This window comes from Salmo salar, chromosome 15 (genome assembly GCF_965601325.2).
Source record: "Salmo salar chromosome 15, fSalSal1, whole genome shotgun sequence".
Lineage (NCBI taxonomy): Eukaryota > Metazoa > Chordata > Actinopteri > Salmoniformes > Salmonidae > Salmo > Salmo salar.
In genome coordinates, this window is record NC_138305.1 from 70,535,655 (window position 1) to 70,554,482 (window position 18,828).

At 46.7% G+C, this 18,828-nt stretch overlaps 1 protein-coding gene across 6 annotated transcripts in view; it reads left to right on the forward strand.

Moving 5' to 3' along the window:
• The window catches only part of LOC106571934 (nuclear receptor coactivator 3), a 137,034-nt gene that overhangs the window by 111,346 nt on the left and 6,860 nt on the right, over positions 1-18,828 (forward strand). For all 6 annotated transcript variants that reach the window (XM_014145508.3, XM_014145511.3, XM_014145514.3 and 3 more), the window contains 10 exons: positions 2,056-2,163; positions 2,943-3,103; positions 12,272-12,372; positions 12,479-12,653; positions 15,505-15,687; positions 15,836-15,922; positions 16,093-16,233; positions 16,457-16,604; positions 17,048-17,580; positions 17,715-18,805. In XM_014145508.3, the coding sequence (XP_014000983.1) occupies positions 2,075-2,163; positions 2,943-3,103; positions 12,272-12,372; positions 12,479-12,653; positions 15,505-15,687; positions 15,836-15,922; positions 16,093-16,233; positions 16,457-16,604; positions 17,048-17,580; positions 17,715-18,805 (2,709 nt within the window). In that variant the 5' untranslated portion in view covers positions 2,056-2,074. The remainder of the gene's footprint in view (positions 1-2,055; positions 2,164-2,942; positions 3,104-12,271; positions 12,373-12,478; positions 12,654-15,504; positions 15,688-15,835; positions 15,923-16,092; positions 16,234-16,456; positions 16,605-17,047; positions 17,581-17,714; positions 18,806-18,828) is intronic.

Sequence of the window (18,828 nt, forward strand, 5' to 3'; positions counted from 1 at the left end):
CACGTGTTTCCCTACATACAGAGCTACAGTATGATGCTTCCCAATTAAGGTCAATGTTGTTGTCTGGAGTGGAAACCAATATAGTACTGAGGGAGGTGGAGCATCACACCACCTTCCAGCATCATGCAGCTCCATTGGCTGCTTTTCCATTTGATTGATTTCACATTTAGATATATTAATTTAGGTCAGAGATGGGCGACTGGCTGGTTGGGTGGTTGTGGCCCGCAAGGTGCGATTTTGAAATTTGGTTGTCCGTCATCAGTTTTTCTCTTATGTCAGTCGCTGATAGTCACTCAATTAGCCCATGTCAGCTAAAATGTTTTAGATTGGTGACTTATTTTAGCGGCCCGCTATCTAAACTTGTAGTAGGCTTAATCATGGAATTACCGACCGGGGGCCCCCATTGATTTTGTTAGTCTCTCTCACTCAGATATCATATTTAAAACCGGAAAAAATGTCTCTCCACCCTATGACAAAATGTGTAGAATTGCAGGAAATTAACAACAAAAATATGTCTCTCCGCTGTCGAGAGGGGGGGGTTGCTCAAATATTTTGCTAGCATGGTGGGCGGGTATGGATGTGGGTACGCAGACCCGCAAGCCACTGCGGCCCCTAATTATGAGTTCAGCCATTTTTTTGTGGCCTCCACCCCATCAGTTGCCCATCCCTGATTTAGGTGATGTTGTCAGACCAGCAGGCATGATCGAATGAATAGGCAGGGTAGAACGTCTGTTCACAAGCCATTTTAGTGGGCTATCTTTAGAACGTTACAGTGCACTATTTGGCACAGCTGGGATGATGTGGCAATGAACGCACTCTTTTTGTCATGCCAATCGAATGTCCTTGAAATTATTGAAATTGAAATCCAAGTGATATACATTCCAAAAAATATCTGTAAAACAAATGGATAGAATTATAGAATGGCAACACTGTTCCTTTCCCTCTGGTGGCTTGCTTTTCTATTCAGTAGAGGTTTCATGCATGTCGGTCAGAGGGTAACCATGTAATCAATGGAATAAATATGATGCACTTGCTGGGAAGGTTAAGAAGGGCACTGGAGTGTGGTTCTCCTCCTGATCGTGCACTGCATCTCTCTCTCTCTCTCTCTCTCTCCTCCATCTCCCTTCCTTCCACGCCTTCTCTCACTCTCTTCCCGCTCTCCCTCTTGCTCCCTCCCCTTCACTACACTTTTCCCTCCTCCTCTCCTCTGTTTCCACTGCTTGGGACTCCCTAAAAACACACCACTTCGACACAAGTTACTTTTTGTAGCCTTAGCCTAATTCTCCTGACCTGCTGTATCGAAGCGGTGTGCTTTTAGGGGATCGCCACTGATCTCACTCTCTATCCTCTTGCTCTCATCCTGCACCCCCATGTCCCCTCCCTTTCTCTGTCTCTCACCTCATTCACTCCCCCTCCTTTTGCATTCTCTCCCTCTGCCCCCTCTTCCTCTCTCTCTCTCTCTCTTTCCCTCCCTCCTACCTTTCTCCGGCGTCACTGGTAAATAAATGGACCAATCAGCGTGGACTTCATGCTGCCAGCTTCTCCTTTCCTCACTTCTCTTCCTCCCCCCTCCCCGCCTCTCTCCACCTTAGACAGCCTACATTCCTGTAGACCGAGTGAGATGCATTGTAGGAGACAGACTGCTGTCTAACAGGGTTAGTCGTACAGCGTGTCTTACTGTCAGAGACACTGCTAATCCTTGTGTGTCTGCGTGTGTGCGCGAGGTCATACACACACTCTACCCTGAGAGGAGGAGGCAGACGATGCAATATAGATTTTTCATATTGTGCCAATAGCGTGATTTGCATAAAGTAAGCTTAAGAGTACCCTGGAGGTTGGATATTTAGCATAAAGCTTCTCCTTCACGTCCTGTGTGTGTCTCCCTCTGAGTTTGAGTATTATCCACAGCCATAAGGTGAGATGTGTTTTTATATATGGAGGTTTCCACACCTTCTCGTTTCTTCCCCACCCAGTTACATTAACAACATCTTATTGACCATCCCTCCCATTATCTGACCTGTGGCTAAGCATGTGTGTTTGTCCTGTCCCTGTCAGGTGCTGATATGTGTACACGATGAGCGGACTGGGGGACAACTCCATGGAGCCTCTGAGCTCGGAAAACCGAAAACGCAAGCTCTCCACCTGCGACACGCCCAGTCTGGGGTGAGTAAGGCAGCGGCTGGCGTGAGGCCATGGGATGGGGGGGGTATTTGGGGATTTTCTTCTTTATTTGTTTTTTTTTAAAACAACATACAAGTGCAAATCTATTTTGTCAAGTCAGATACATTTTTGTTCATATGTTTTATGAATCAACTTCCAAATGTACATTAAAACAGGGTGTAGTCTTTTTTAATGTAGCCCACTGTAAGTCAACCCTGGCTTCTGAATCTGGAGATCTCTAGTAGCTGTAATCACTTACATTAAAGGTATCTCGTCTACACTACAGTTTGAACCAGTTTACAACCGGTTTCACAATATTTGACCATTTTGATTATTGGCTGGGATATTGAGTTAAGCTCAACATTGACCTGTTGGAAATCGGTTTCTTTTTCAATAGTCTGAAAACGCATCCTCAAAGTCAAGACAGGTAGAATGTATGTATGTATGTATGTATGAGAGAATTAATGCATACATTCATACCTGAACTAGAGAATGGTGGTGACGCGGAATGAGCCACATCCCCCAGAATGCTATATTGTAAATAACACAGACTGCTCAGATTCACTAACCATGGACATGTAACAACAAGTTATTTGGAAATAGGCCAACTTCCTTGAAATGTTTTGCAATGGAAAACAAAAACAAGTATTTCTTATTGGACAGTTTTAGGTAGCCCCTCCCTGTTTCAGTCCATTTTCTTGTGTTTGAATACAAACCTCACAAAACAATGGTAAATAATATTGGTGAATACCGGTAGTAAAACACAGTGGCACCCCCTGTAGGTGTGAGCGAAGGCGGCGGGAGCAGGAGAGTAAATACATTGAGGAGCTGGCCGAACTGATCTCTGCCAATCTCAGTGACATCGACAGCTTCAACGTCAAGCCAGACAAGTGTGCTATCCTCAAGGAGACGGTGCGCCAGATCAGACAGATCAAGGAGCAGGGTGAGTAGACACACACACACACACACACACACTGCAGTGTTGGCTAACCCATTAGTAATATCTATCACTATCAAATCACATTTTATTTGTCACATGCGTGTATACCTTACAGTGAATTGCTTACTTACAATCCCTTAACCAACAATGTAGTTTTAAGAAAAATAAGTGTTAAGTAAAAAATACAAATAATTAAAGAGCAGCAGTAAAATAACAGTAGCGTGGCTATATACAGGGGGTACCAGTACAGAGTCAATGTGCGGGGGCACAGGTTAGTCGAGGTAATTGAGGTAATATTTTCGTAATTTTTATTAGGATCCCCATTAGCTAACGCCATAACGCTAGCTAATCTTCCTGGGGTCCAACACCAATTAACAAGAAATTACAAACAACCACTATCAAGACTTCACAAACATTCAACAAGTAGACAATACAGATAATGAAAATACCTGACAGGAAACACATTTAACATTCAGTTGATGCTTTCTATTTCCTGTCCAGTCATATGGTCTATCACATTAGATGTTCTTTTATTTTTTTCCTTGAGGGTGGATTTACTTTTTGCCTGAGAAATATGGATTAGTAAAAAGTTCCATTCAGCTATAGCTCTATATTAAACTGTAGATTTAAGGCGATTTGTCCTTGGCTTGTGTTGTTTTAGCTGCCCTGAATTTGCCTGTCTGGTTTGGTGGTTATGCGTGTTGCTAGTATGTACTAATTGGACTGAAAAATACTGTGGTTTTTGAAAAATATAACATTCCTAAAGAAAATCAGAAGACTAGATTGTAATTTGTTTTTAACGTGAAGCCATGAGAGATTCTGATGCATTTTAATAATATACATTTGCTTAGAGCAATGAAGAGATAATCTGGCAGCCCTGTTTTGAGCCATTTGGAGCTTTTTTATATCTTTCTTTGCTGCAGATGACCATATAACCAGACAATACTTCAAGTGTGATAGGACCAGGGATTGACCATATAACTGGACAGTACTCTAAATGTGATAGGACCAGGGATTGAATCACCTGATTCAGTGTGCTAGATGTTACATACTCTGAACATTTTCTTGTAACAACAATTCCCTCACCCATCTTATAACAATATTATCTATGTGTTCTGACCATGCTAAACCTGCATCCAACGTGATGCCTTGTAGTTTTTTTGTTTTTTTTCACTTCCTCTACGTGTATTCTATTCATCTACAAATTAAATTAGGGATCATCAGCAAGCATATATCTAGAACCATATACAATACATTTAGTTTTAGAAATGTTCAACACCAATTTGTTCATATCAACCCATTCAGACACCATTCTTAGTTCACTGCTCAGTAGATCTGTTAGCTCATTACATTCTGATGCTGCGCTATACATTGTAGAGTCATCAGCATTCATGACCACTCTTGCTTTGTTCTTTACTGAAGGTAAAGCATTAGTAAAGATAGAGGAGTGGGCCTAGGCAGCTTCCTTGAGGAACACCACAATGTATATCTTTACTATTTGAAAAGCTACCATTAAAGAATACTTTTTGTCTTCTCCTGGATAGATGGCTTTCCATCCAGGATAGAGCTGCATCCTTACAACCATAACATTTGAATTTTCCTAGTAACAGTTCATGATCAATTACATCAAAAGCAGCACTGAAATCCAGCAACACTGCACCAACTAACTTCCTATCATCTATACTCTTTAACCAATCATCTGTCATTTGTGCTAAGTCCGTACTCTTAGAATGCCCTTCTTTTTATGCATGTTGGAAACCCGTTATCAGACCATTACATGAGAAATAATCCTTGATTTGTACAGATAAAATAGTTTCCAATATATCTAACACAGGCAGCAAGCTTATAGGATGACTATTAGGATCAGTGAATGCAGATTTGTATCCTTAGGTAGTGGTATAACCTTTGACTCTTTCCAGACTTCTGGGCACACCCCATACATCAAGCACTTATTAAAATTGAGATATTGGTGTAGATATTTGGTTAGCTGTAACTCTAAGCAATTTGATGTCTAGATTATCTGTACCAGGTGACTTGTCAGCCGAAAGAGACAACAGCATCCTTTCTACCTCTTCCCTTTCTACTTGATGACATTTGAACCTGCATTGCCTCTCCTTCATGATACAATCTTTTATAAGGGTATATGGCATGGAGCCATCAGTTGGAATCAAAGCATTCCTCAACTTGTCCTCTTTGCCTGTAAAATATTAATTAAAGTAGTTTGCGATGTCGTGTGGTTTTGTAATAAATATACCCTCTGATTCAACAAAAGAGGCGGACATGTTTGAATTCCTACCCATAATAGTGTTCAACGTTCTCCACAGCTTTTTCCCATCACCCTTTACTTCATCAATTTTGTGCTGATAGAATCCCTTCTTTCCTTTGTTTAGCTTGGTTACAAGAGTTCTTAATTTACAATAACTTTGCTTATCAAACAACGTACCAGATTTATCTGCTACTTTTTTGGCATCATAATGTTGAATCATTACATTTCTCAGCTCATCATCAATCCATGGGGCACCATTTGACCTCACAGTGCATTTCCTTAAAGGGGTGTGCTTATCAGCTATACTCATAAATAATTTCATAAACCAATTTAGTGACATTTCAGGATCATCCTAACTACACACTTCTAACCATTGCACATTCTTAATCTCATCCACAAATGAGTCCTGATTGAACCCTCTGTACGTGTAGGTAGAGTTAAAGTCACTATGCATAGATAATAAACAGAGAGTAGCAGCAGCTTAAAAGAGGGGGGACAATGCAAATAGTCTGGGTAGCCATTTGATTAGGTGTTCAGGAGTCTTATGGCTTGGGGGTAGAAGCCGTTAAGAAGCCTTTTGGACCTAGACTTGGCGCTCCGGCACCGCTTGCTGTGTGGTAGCAGAGAGAACATTCTATGACTTGGGAGGGCCTTCCTCTGACACCGCCTGGTATAGAGGTCCTGGATGGCAGGAAGCTTGGCCCCGGTGATGTACTGGGCCGTACGGACTACCCTTTATAGTGCCTTGTGGTCGGAGGCCGAGCAGTTGCCATACCAGGCAGTGATGCAACCAGTCAGGATGCTCTCGATGGTGCAGCTGTAGAACTTTTTGAGGATCTGAGGACCCATGCCAAATCTTTTCAGTCTCCTGAGGGGGAATAGGCTTCGTCGTCCCCTCTTCACAACTTTCTTGGTGTGTTTGGACTTTCACTGACTACACAGTACCACTGCTAGACATGGCTATCTCAGAACCAGTACTGTGGCTATGTCAGAAATTGCATCCCTATTCCCTATGTAGTGTACTGCTTTTGGTCAGCGCATGTGGACTGGACTAATACTAAACCTATCACCACTACTTCTATCATGTCACCCGAAATCTGTGGGTCCCAATGTTGTTAGTGCATCTAAAGCCTTTGGAGCGTTGTTGGCCTTGATGGTAGCCTTGCAGATGTGAACATGGCACTGGAAAGCCAGCTGGGCTAAGTGGGAGGCAGTAAGAGCTGATTGTGTAGAGCAAGTCTGTAAGAGGGCTGGAGCCCTGGCTGTGTCTCTCCCCCAGAGCAGCTGGGCCTGAAGAGTGGAGAGGAGAGGAGAGGAGAGGGGAGGGGAGGGGAGGGGAGAAGAGACTGAGGGAGAAGCTCAATTGCATACTCCTCGCGTCCTCTCTCCTCTCCTTGCCTCCTTCCCAAAACCCATTGGATGAGAAAGCCAGAGGTCCCTTCCCTCTGACCTTCTCCTCCAATGGCTTTCGAGAGGGAGGCGAGGAGAGAGGACGTGAGGAGTATTCAATTGAGTCTCCCTAGAGAGCTGTACAGATCTCACACATGTCTCTCTCTCCCAGGGCCCAGGTGCACTGAGCCACAGAGCATCCATCACTCCTACATCTCCCAATTTATTTCACAGCCTTTGCTGTTGGTGTTTGTTTGGGGGAACTTTGGCACGGCATTATATGCATGTCATTGGCTGTGTCTGTCTCTGTGTGTATGACAGCAACTGTGGTTGTGTAACTGTTGTTACAGGTAATAAAAGTGAACTGCTCAGTCTCAGTTATTGTCTGACAATAATTCTCTATTGTACTGCATAACAGGCCATCCTTGTAAATAACAATTTCTTAACTGACTTGCCTAGTTAAAGGTTAAATTAAAAAAATTCAACATTTCATAAGTCGCATACACTACTTTGATACGAATCAGTAGGGATTAAGAAGTGAGTATACGGTTTATACCTGCGTATACCCTCCACTACACCACTGGCCCTTTGTGCTTTACAAAAATGTGCAGTCTACATGAGTGCGCTGGTATTACGGTTGCTGTCCTTTCAGAATCACCAACCTGTCACACACTGAAGGCCTATAGGTTCTCCACTGCCCAAACATGTCTATAACAGATATAAAGGCTGTTAAGATATTCATGTTTCAGGAAAGGAGTGTATACAGCGCATTCGGAAAGTATTCAGGTCCCTTGACTTTTTCCACACTTTGTTACGTTACAGCCTTATTCTAAAATTGATTAAATCGTTTTTCCCTCATCAATCTACACACAATACCCCAATAATGACAAAGCAAAAAAAGTGTTTGCAAATGTATAAAAAATCGAAAACTGAAATATCACATTCAGATAAGTATTCAGACCCTTTACTCAGTACTTTGTTGAAGCACCTTTGGCAGCGATTACAGCCTCGTCTTCTTGGGTATGACGCTACAAGCTTGGGACACCTGTATTGGGGAGTTTCTTCCATTCTTCTCTCCAGATCCTCTCAAGCTCTGTCAGGTTGGATGGGGAGCGTTGCTGCACAGCTATTTTTAGGTCTATCCAGAGATGTTCAATCGGGTTCAAGTCCGGGCTCTGGCTGGGCCACTCAAGGACATTCGGAGACTTCGCCCCAGTCTGAGGCCCTGAGCGCTCTGGGACAGGTTTTCATCAAGGATCTCTCTGTACTTTGCTCTGTTCATCTTTGCCTCGATCCTGACTTGTCTCCCAGTCCATGCCGCTGAAAAACATCACACAGCATGATGCTGCCACCACCATGCTTCACCGTAGGGATGGTGCCAAGTTTCTTCCAGACGTGACACATGGCATTCAGACAAAAGAGTTCAATCTTAGTTCCGTCAGACCAGAGAATCTTGTTTCTCATGGTCTGAGTCCTTTAGGTGCCTTTTGCAAACTCCAAGCAGGCTGTCATGTCCTTTTAATGAGGAGAGGCTTCCATCTGGCCCTTCTACCATAAAGGCCTGATTGGTAGAATGCTGCAGAGATGGTTGTCCTTTTTGTTATGTTCTCCATATCCATAGAGGAACTCTGGAGCTGACCATCGGGTTCTTGGTTACCTTACTAACCAAGGCCCTTCTCCCCAGATTGCTCAGTTTGGCCGGGCGGCCAGCTCTAGGAAGAGTCTTGGTGGTTCCAAACTTTCTCCATTTAAGTATGATGGAGGCCACTGTGTTCTTGGGACCTTCAAAGCTGCAGATGCGGCCTCGACACAACCCTGTCTCGGAGCTCTACGGACAATTTCTTTGACCTCATGGCTTGGTTTTTGTTCTGACATGCACTGTCAACTGTAGGACCTTATATAGACAGGTGTGTGCCTTTCCAAATCATGTCCAATTAATTGAATTTACCACAGGTGGACTCTAATCAAGTTGTAGAAAATCTCAAGGATGATCAATGGAAACAGGATGCACCTGAGCTCTGAATACTTACGTTAATAAGGTATTTCATATTTGTTTTTGCAAAAATTAATAAAAACTTGTTTTTGCTTTGTCGTTATGGGGTATTGTGTATAGATTGATGATGAAAATGTGTTATTTAATCAATTTTAGAATAAGGCTGTAACTTAACAAAATGTGGAAAAAGGAAAAAAGGTCTGAATACTTTCCGAATGCACTGTAGATTTGGCCTGGTGAAGCGGTTTTATGCGATGATTGAATGTAAGGTGATAATTATGTTTTTTACTCAACTGGCCACGTCAAGACCGAGTACAGATTCATCCAACACCGAGACACTCATGTGTGAGACTTTTATTGTACTTTTGAGCGTGTTTAATTCCCCCCCATTGGATTGGCACTGGTTGGGGTACCAGCATGGAGTAGCAGGCTGAAGTTGGTCCAAGCAGACACTGATCTGAGGTCAGTTTAGTGTCCTAGATCTATCAGAGCCTAATGGAGTGGGTGGGAGATGGCATGAACTGAGACAGAGGCTGGGGGAGGTGACAGTTGGTCTCTGCCACCTCGACAGAAAGGGGAAGAGGGTACAGCTGGCGGTGACTTGCTGGAGACTGGTTGCCATAGTTACCGGAAGTGAATAATGAAGTGGCATTGGGTTTCACTTTTTACCCCTCTGTCTGTTTCTTTCTTTCTCTCTATTTGTCCTCTTTCTCTTTCTTCCTTTCCCTCTTACACTCTTTCTCGCTCTGTCTCTTACTTTCTCTCAATCTCTTTATCTTTCTCTCCCTCTTACCTTCGTCTTTCCTCTCTTCGACATTATCCTTCACTAGTTCACTCGCTCCTCCTCCCTCCTCCTTCCAGCTTGCCATTTTGGCCTCCCCTGTATTTCAGTCCAATAAAGTATAGCATCCTCAGGTTGCTCCTAGCATCTTAAGATATTGAGGGAACCACTGGAGCGTATCCTCCTCTCTCTCTCTCCCTCCCTCTGCCCTACCCCTCTTCTCTGTCTACCCCCCCTCTCCCTTGCTCTACCTTTCTGTCTCTATCTCTCCACCACCTCTCCCTCCCTCTGCCCTACCCCTCTTCTCTGTCTACCCCCCCTCTCCCTTGCTCTACCTTTCTGTCTCTATCTCTCCACCACCTCTCCCTCCCTCTGCCCTACCCCTCTTCTCTGTCTACCCCCCCTCTCCCTTGCTCTACCTTTCTGTCTCTACCTTTCTGTCTCTATCTCTCCACCACCTCCCCCTCACTCTGCCACCCCCCTCTTCTCTCTCTTTCTCTCTCTCTCTTTCTCTTTCTCTCTTTCTCTCTCTCTGTCTCTCTACCTTCAGAGCGGGGCTGGCGGCAGGCAGGCAGCAGTGGCTGTGTTTCTTTGTGTTGGCTCTCTCTCCCCCCTGGGACCTAATCAGATGGAATGATTCCTGTAGCCCAGCTCCAGACAGCCTCAGCATTAATACTGCTGCTGCCTAGTGCCTGCCTGGGTCTCTGCCTGCATGCCATTCAGCCAGTCCCTCTAGAGTCTCCCGCTGAATATAAAGCATGGAGGAAGGAAGGAAAGGAGGAAGGATTTTACGTAGTGCACACCATACACTACACTACACTACACTACACTACTCTGGTCTACACCCAGCCATGGTCTGGTCTCAGCCCCATCGCTCCTTAGAGAAGCCTGCATATGGACGTTGCTCCCCTTACCTGGTGCTTTGTGTGGAGGGAAAAATGAGAAACGCTGACCCCTGGTGGTGGTTGGAGCTCTAATAAGTGGATTTGAACGTTGAGTTACACAGATCTGTGTTTAGTGTTTACGCCTTTCACAGCCCAGCTCTTCACACTTGAAATGTTTTCTTATTTGCACACACACTTACACAGAAGATGTGTGTTACTTTGTACTTGATTGTAGACTGAGGTACACTACCGTTCAAAAGTTTGGGATCACTTAGAAATGTCCTTGTTTTTGAAAGACAAGCACATATTTCATCCGTTAAATTAACATCAAATTGATCAGAAACACAGTGTAGACATTGTTAATGTTGTAAATGACTATTGTAGCTGGAAACTGCAGATTTTTTATGGAATATCTACGTAGGCGTAGGGAGGCCCATTAGCAGCAACCATCACTCCTGTGTTCCAATGGCATGTTGTGTTAGCTAATCCAAGTTTATCATTTTAAAAGGCTAATTGATCATTACAAAACCATTTTGCAATTATGTTAGCACAGCTGAAAACTGTTGTACTGATTACAGAAGCAATAAAACTGGCCTTCTTTAGACTAATTCAGTATCTGTAGCGTCAGCATTTGTGGATTCGATTACAGGCTCAAAATGGCCAGAAACAAATAACTTTCTTCTGAAACTCGTCAGTCTATTCTTGTTCTAATAAATGAAGGCTGTTCCATGTGAGAAGTTGCCAGGAAACTGAAGATCTCGTACAACGTTGTGTACTACTCCCTTCACAGAACAGAGCAAACTGGCTCTAACCAGAATAGAAAGAGGAGTGGGAGGCCCGGTGCACAACTGAGCAAGAGGACAAGTACATTAGTGTCTAGTTTGAGAAACAGATGCCTCACAAGTCGTCAACTGGCAGCTTCATTAAATAGTACCCGCAAAACACCAGTCTCCACGTCAACCGTAAAGAGGCGACTCCGAGATGCTCCGGGAGTTGCAAAGAAAAAGCCATATCTCAGACTGGCCAATAAAAATAAAAGATTAAGACGGGCAGAAGAACACAGACACTGGACAAAGGAAGATTGGAAAAAAAGTGTTATGAACAGACAAATCTAAGTTTGAGGTATTCGAATCACAAAGAAGAATATTCGTGAGACGCAGAAAAAATGAACAGATGCTGAAGGATTGTTTGACGCCATCTGTCAATCATGGTGGAGGCAATGTGATGGTCTGGGGGGTGCTCTGGTGGTGGTAAAGTGGGAGATTTGTTCAAGGTTAAAGGGATCTTGAAGAAGGAAGGCTTTCACTCCATTTTGCAACGCCATGCCATACCCTGTGGACGGCGCTTAATTGGAGCCAATTTCCTCCTTCAACTGTACAATGACCCAAAACACAGCTCCAAACTATGCATGAACTATTTAGGGAAGAAGCAGTCAGCTGGTATTCTGTCTATAATGGAGTGGCCAGCACAGTCACCAGATCTCAACTCTATTGAGCTGTAAGAGCAGCTTGACCGTATGGTACGTAAGAAGTGCCCATCAAGCCAATCCAACTTGTGGGAGGTGCTTCAGGAAGCATGGGGTGAAATCTCTAGTTTTCCTCAACAAATTGACAACTAGAATGCCAAAGGTCTGCAAGGCTGTAATTGCTGCAAATGGAGGATTCTTTGATGAAAGCAAAGTTGGAAGGACACAATTATTACTTCAATTAAAAATCATTATTTATAACCTTGTCAACGCCTTGACTATATTTCCTATTCATTCTGCAACTCATTTCATTGTCATGGAAAATGTCTAAGTGACCCCAAACGTTTAAACGGTAGTGTATATCTGACTGAACTCTCTCCTCCCTCCGTCCAGGCAAAGCGTCCTCCAACGATGACGATGTTCAGAAGTCAGACGTGTCCTCCACGGGACAGGGGGTCATCGACAAGGACCACCTGGGGCCGCTCCTGCTGCAGGTGAGGTCAAAGGTCACGACTCTCCTCTTTGATTGGCTGGCTGTACCGTCTGGCCTCTTATTGGCCTGTTGTACTGACTCTTCATGTGTTCTCCCTCTGTCCTCAGGCCCTGGATGGCTTTTTATTTGTGGTGAACCGAGAGGGCAGCGTCGTGTTTGTGTCTGACAACGTGACCCAGTACCTGCAGTACAAACAGGAAGAGCTCATCAGCACCTCCGTCTACAACATCCTCCATGAGGACGACAGGGAGGAGTTCCACAAGAACCTGCCCAAGACCAACGGTACGGCACGCTCACGCATGCACACACATACATGCAAACATACGCGCACACACATACATGCGAACATTCGCACACACACACACACAGGCGCACTCTCTTTGCATGTCTCTCAACATTCTGCAGTAGGAAGACAGGGTGAAGATGATTTAAAAACCTAACACACACATTATCATAGACATATACAAACACCTACTCTTCCCTCCTATCCTCCTTTTCTCGCTCGGTCCCAATAATGAGCGGTTTCTCATAAACCTCCTTGAGTGCACAAGATCCTCTCTGACACACCGGAGCCCCCCACACAAACACAAACACACACACACTGAGCCCCACCTGCTCCACACACCCAGGAGCACACACAGAGCTAGTGCTAAGCAGACAGAGCGTGGCAGAGCTGTCAGTCACACTCAGTGGTCCAGACAGTGTAAAACAGGCCTGTGCTCCATTCAGATCCCATGGCAGCCATCTGGAAACTGCTCACTATTGAATAATGCACCCCTGTATTTCCCCAGCTTGAATTCTGCGGTGTGTGTGTGTGTGTGTGTGTGTGTGTGTGTGTGTGTGTGTGTGTGTGTGTGTGTGTGTGTGTGTGTGTGTGTGTGTGTGTTTATTTCTAAAGCCAATTAATTATGGATATGTTTGCTCTGCTGAACCTGCTCCCTCGGTTTAACTCCCCAGCAGTGTCCCTAAACAGCGGCTTCAAAGTGTCATTGACACTCTCTCTCTCCGTCTCCCACCTCTTTCTCCGTCTCGTACTCTCTGTACTCCTACTTTTTTAGAATAACGTGGTTGCTAGGACTATAGTTTATTTATTTCGCTGGTCCTTTCTCTCGCTTTCTTTTTTTAATTCTCTCTCCTTCCCGCGCCTCTCCCCCATCATTACCTCCGACTCCATGAATGAACTACGCTCTCTCTGCACATTCCTGTGGGATGACCACTGATCACGCCAACTGGGGCTTGCACCACATATGCACGCCACACAGAGACACACACACACACGCACACATTTTCTCTCACTCTCACAGTCCCCTGTGTGTGTCTAGGGGGCGGGAGTTTTTCTCCCCGAGTCTACCGTTCTGTCCAGCCTCGGCGCTTGTTAATTGTGTCTGAGGGGAAATGTCTGGGCCTCACGGCAAGGCTGGGCTGTCTCTGTCAGGCTGAAGATTGGATCCTAACCGTCTAAGACCTTTTTTAAATCACCATTCAGTACCAGTTAGAAACCCCCATGCCCTAGGCCATCCCACCCTGTCAGTGGAGGCTGGTGGGGGGAGCTGTAGGAGGACGGGCTCATTGTAGTGGCTGGAATGGAACAAATGAGTCAAATGTGGTTTTCATATGTTCGTGTTTGATACCGTTCCATTAATTCCATGCCAGCCATTGCATTGAGCCTTGTCCTCCTATAGCTACTCCCACCAGCCTCCTCTGCTCCCTGTACAGACAAACCTTCCCTCTCTCCCACCACCTGCCCTGTCAGAAACAGACAGACTGGGGGGCCTTGGTCCCTGATAAGGCTTCAGACAAACGTTGGGGGAGAGTGGGGTTCCAAACCTTCCTCCCCCGTATCCTAATCACTGATCTCACATGACTGGAAAGGAGAATGGAACCTGTGTTATTTTAACACATATATTTAATTGTGTTTGTGTCCTTTGGAACATTTCCTAGAAAAGAGAATGTAGGATGCAAGCTACTGTAGCATCTCCCTCTCTCCCCACCTCATCCCCTTCCCTGTGAAGGTGACCCTCTGGGTGGCTGTTCTCTGATGAGGAGTCAGGGCCCAAATGAGGATAGATGGCTGGGTGTCCCTGTCTACCTGGCCTCTCTGCTCTGCTCCCCCCCCCCCCCCCCCTGACCTCGGCAGCAGCACAGGGCTGGAGGGATATTGGAAATCGACACGTCAGCTACATTAATCCCACGGTCCATTTAGCCAGGAATCAGAACAAGAGGAGATACTTTTGCTTTTAGATATGAGGGAAAGTAGTAACGCTGGTTCGTCTGTCGTGTGTGTCCGGATATTTGAAATGGCATGATTTAAAAGATTCAAACATGCATCTTTCTTGATGTTCATGTTCGTCTCCAGCTTGGGTGTCTTTGTTATATGCCAGTCACTCTGGATAAGCCTGTTTTCTCATGTCATTTGTGACTCTTGACTAAATATGTTTGTGTGTATACCGGACAGACACAGTGTTTGTTAGTATACATTAGTGTGGGGCTCTCTCTATCCATGGTTGTTTGTACATGTACAGGTAACTGCCAAAGTAAAGGAAACACCAACATAAAGTGTCTTAATAGGGCGCTGTGCCTCCAACAGCCAGAACAGCTTCAATGCACCTTGGCATAGATTTTACAAGTGTCCGGAACTCAATTGGAGGGATGTGACACCATTCTTCCATTAGATTGGTGTTTTGTTGATGGTGGTGGAAAACACTGTCTCAGGCGCCGTCCCAGAATCTCTCATAAGTGTTCATTTGGGTTGAGATCTGGTGACTGAGACGGCCATGGCATATGGTTTACATCGTTTTCATGCTCATCAAACCATTTGGTGACCACTCTGTGATGCCCTGTGATGGCGGCATTGTCATCCTATTGGGGCATAGGCATGGTAGCCAAAATAATGCCCTGCCCAGCATTTTTGTAAATGACCCTAAGCATGATGGGATGTTAATTGCTTAATTAGCTCCGGAACCACACCTGTGTGGAAGCGCCTAACTTCAATATACTTTTGTATCCCTCATTTACTCAAGCATTTACATTATTTTGGCAGTTATATGTTTATTTTAATACGGCGTATGCATTTGAATTGACTATATATTTGAATGTACTACATGTATAGTGAGGTGTCTTCTCTCCTCTTCAGTGAATGGGGTGTCCTGGGGGGGGGAGGCGCCCCGGCAGAAGAGCCACACCTTCACCTGCCGCATGCTGGTCAAGTTTGGCCACACCCACGGGCCTGTAGAGGAGGGGCATGGAGGACCACGCTACGAGACCATGCAATGCTTCGCCCTGACCCAGCCCAAGGCCATGATCGAAGACGGTGAAGGTACAGACACACAGATGCATACACCGACACACACACACACCACACAATCGCGCGCACACACACACACACAGTATGTAACACTTGGCCCGATCCCAGAATGAATGTCTGTGTATGTGTAGGTTAAGTAGTTATTTCCCATCCTCCTCAGACCTGCAGTCGTGTATGATCTGTGTGGCCCGTCGTGTGACTGCTGTGGAGAGAACAGAGAGCTTCAACACCCGACACGAGCTCACAGGTGAGACTGACAGCAGCGTAGCTGAGGTTTATTACTTATCCCGCAAACCTGGTTGTATCATTTGATTTCATAGGGTCTTGTGTGTCCAGAAATGTGTACAATATCCTTCAATAGGTGTGTATTATCCACGTTCAACAATGTCCATCTCGTCTCCTCTTCTCCCCGTCCAGGTAAGCTGATCCAGATAGACCAGAACTCTCTGCGTGCGTCGATGCGTCCTGGCTGGGAGGATCTGCTGAGGCGCTGTATCCAGATGTTCCTCCAGCACAGCGACGGACAGCCCTGGTCCCACAAACGCCACTACCACGAGGGTACGCCACACACACACCTGTACCAATACACACATCTGTTACATGCGGAGTCACACACACACACACACACCTGTCTTAAAACACACATGAAGGGCATCACTAAGAGCCATTTATGTCCGGATACCACCGACCCTATACCTCATCTTTGATATATATTTCACTTCCATATCTTCATCTGAACCCATTGTATTTGCCCCCTCGTCCTTGCCCCCCCACCCCCCAGCCTTCCTGCAGGGTCACGCTGAGACCCCCCTGTACCGCTTCTCCCTGTCAGACGGCACCCCTGTCACGGCCCAGACCAAGAGCAAGCTGTACCGCCACCCCATGAGCAATGAACCCCAGGGCTTCATCTCCACCCACCTGCTACAGAGGTACACACACACACACACATACACACACACACAGCTGAGGTAGCTGATATCCACAATATCCTCTCTGAGCTTAGCAGATAGATCTGACTGTTTATACGGATGCTCCAGACAGGGGAGAAGGCCTTAAAGGCCTCCTAGTGGGTTTGTTCATTTTTCAGGAAAATGAAAATGTTGAATCATTGTGCTTGACAGCCACTTAAGTCTCTTAGAAGTAAAGTTTACAGGGTTGAGTAATGAATTAGAGAACGCCTCATTCTCATTGTGAATTTTTTTTTCAGTTTTTATGCCCTTCAGTTCAATCTTCGGAGTCTTCAAGAGACTCTTTTGCTAGACTTGATCTGTGTTTACAAGAGTAAAGTGCCAAGGATGTCATGATAACCGTACAAGCCTCACATGCTCTTTTCTCCTCCTGTTTCTTCTCTCCTCCTCGTCCTCTCTTCCAGGGAGCAGAATGGCTATCGCTCTGCCCAGACTGGGGGCATGATGCCTGGGGCTATGAGGCAGCAGGGCATGGGGGGCCCCAACCCCAACGCCCAGATGAACATGCCCCCTGGCGCAGGGATGGGGATGGGGGGTATGAACCGGGGCTATGGGCCCATGAATGAACAGAGCCACATGGGACAGATGGGAGGGGGCTCAATGTACGGAGGAAATGGAGGTGGGGGTGGCGGTGGAGGCATGGGCAACAGAATGATGCAGATGAATCAGATGAATCAAATAAACCATATGGGCCAGATGAACCAAATGAATCAGATGGGTCATCAGATGAACCACCCGGGTCCAGGGAACCACCCAGGCATGCAGCATCCCCAGCACCCACAGCAGCACCCCTTCCAGAGCAGTGGGGGTTACGGACTTGGGGGTATGAGCAGCCCCTTGGGGAGCCCCCGGATGAGTGGCCCCCAGCAGGGGTTCCTGATGTCCCCCCGAAATCGAGGCAGCCCCAAGATGGGCGCCAGTCAGTTCTCTCCTGGAGGTATGTCAATCACTATACATTTGCACAGTTTTGCTGTGCTTAATAAAACACAAGATAATCCATTTCAGGTTTTAGATATTTTTTTGTAGAAGTTGTAGTACAGTTTCTAACAGTGTATTTTGTTTCTTTCCCAGGCATGCACTCCCCCATTGGCCCTCATGGAGGAGGTGGTGCGGGAGGAGGTGGCACCTCCTTTTCCAGCAGCTCCCTCAACGCCCTCCAGGCCATCAGCGAGGGGGTCGGGAGCTCTCTCCCTTCGACCCTCGCCTCCCCCTCCCCGGCCCACAAACCAGACAGCTCCCCCAGCGTCCACTCCTCCTCTCAGTCCTCCCAGCCAAGCCAGCCGGCCAAACCAGGCCCTGACGGCTCCAAAAGCCCTCCTGGGCCCGGCGAGCACCACCACCCCCTCCACCACCACCACCACCACCCACACACCCAGACAGAGAGCTGCGGAGACAGGTTGGACAGCCAGGCCACGGCAGGCAGCAAGGAGCCTGGAGAGGGGGCCAGCGAAGCTGGGGTGGCCAGCTCAGAACCCACCCGGAGAGTCCCAGACAGTAAGGGCCATAAGAAGCTGCTTCAGCTGCTGACCTCCCCCACTGAGGAGCTGGGGTTAGGGGGAACTGGTCCGGCCTTGCCCTCTATACCTCCCCCACCAGGCAGCAGCAACATCCCAGCAGGGTCCGACACTAAAGACCTCACAGGAGGCATGACCAGCCCTTCCTCTACCGGAGTCTCCTCCTCTTCCTCGGCCTCCACCATTCAGGGCCCGGCGTCCGTCCCAGGTGGAGCTGCTCTGGCCAATGCTCTGGCCTCGGCCCACTACACGGCGTCGCTGCAGGAGAAGCACAAGATCCTCCACAAGCTGCTGCAGAACAGCAACACGCCCGACGAGGTGGCCAAGATCACAGCCGAGGCCACTGGGAAGGTGACCCTGGGGGGCCAGGAGGTCCCAGGCGAGACAGGGGCTGGGGGAGGAGGAGGAGCAGGAGGAGTGACTGAGCCCAAGCAGGAGCAGCACAGCCCCAAGAAGGAGAAGACTCACGCGCTCCTCCACTACCTCCTCAACAAGGACGACACTAAAGAGCCCGTGGACGTGAAGCCCAAGCCTGAGGAGCTGGAAGGAAAGGGCCCCCCAGGAGCCACTGCCGGTCCCCCATCCAGAGGCCCTGGACCCACCCCTGAACATCCAGAAAGCAAGATCAAGTCAGAGCCGCCTGATGAGGTAACCACACAGTGTGGGGATCA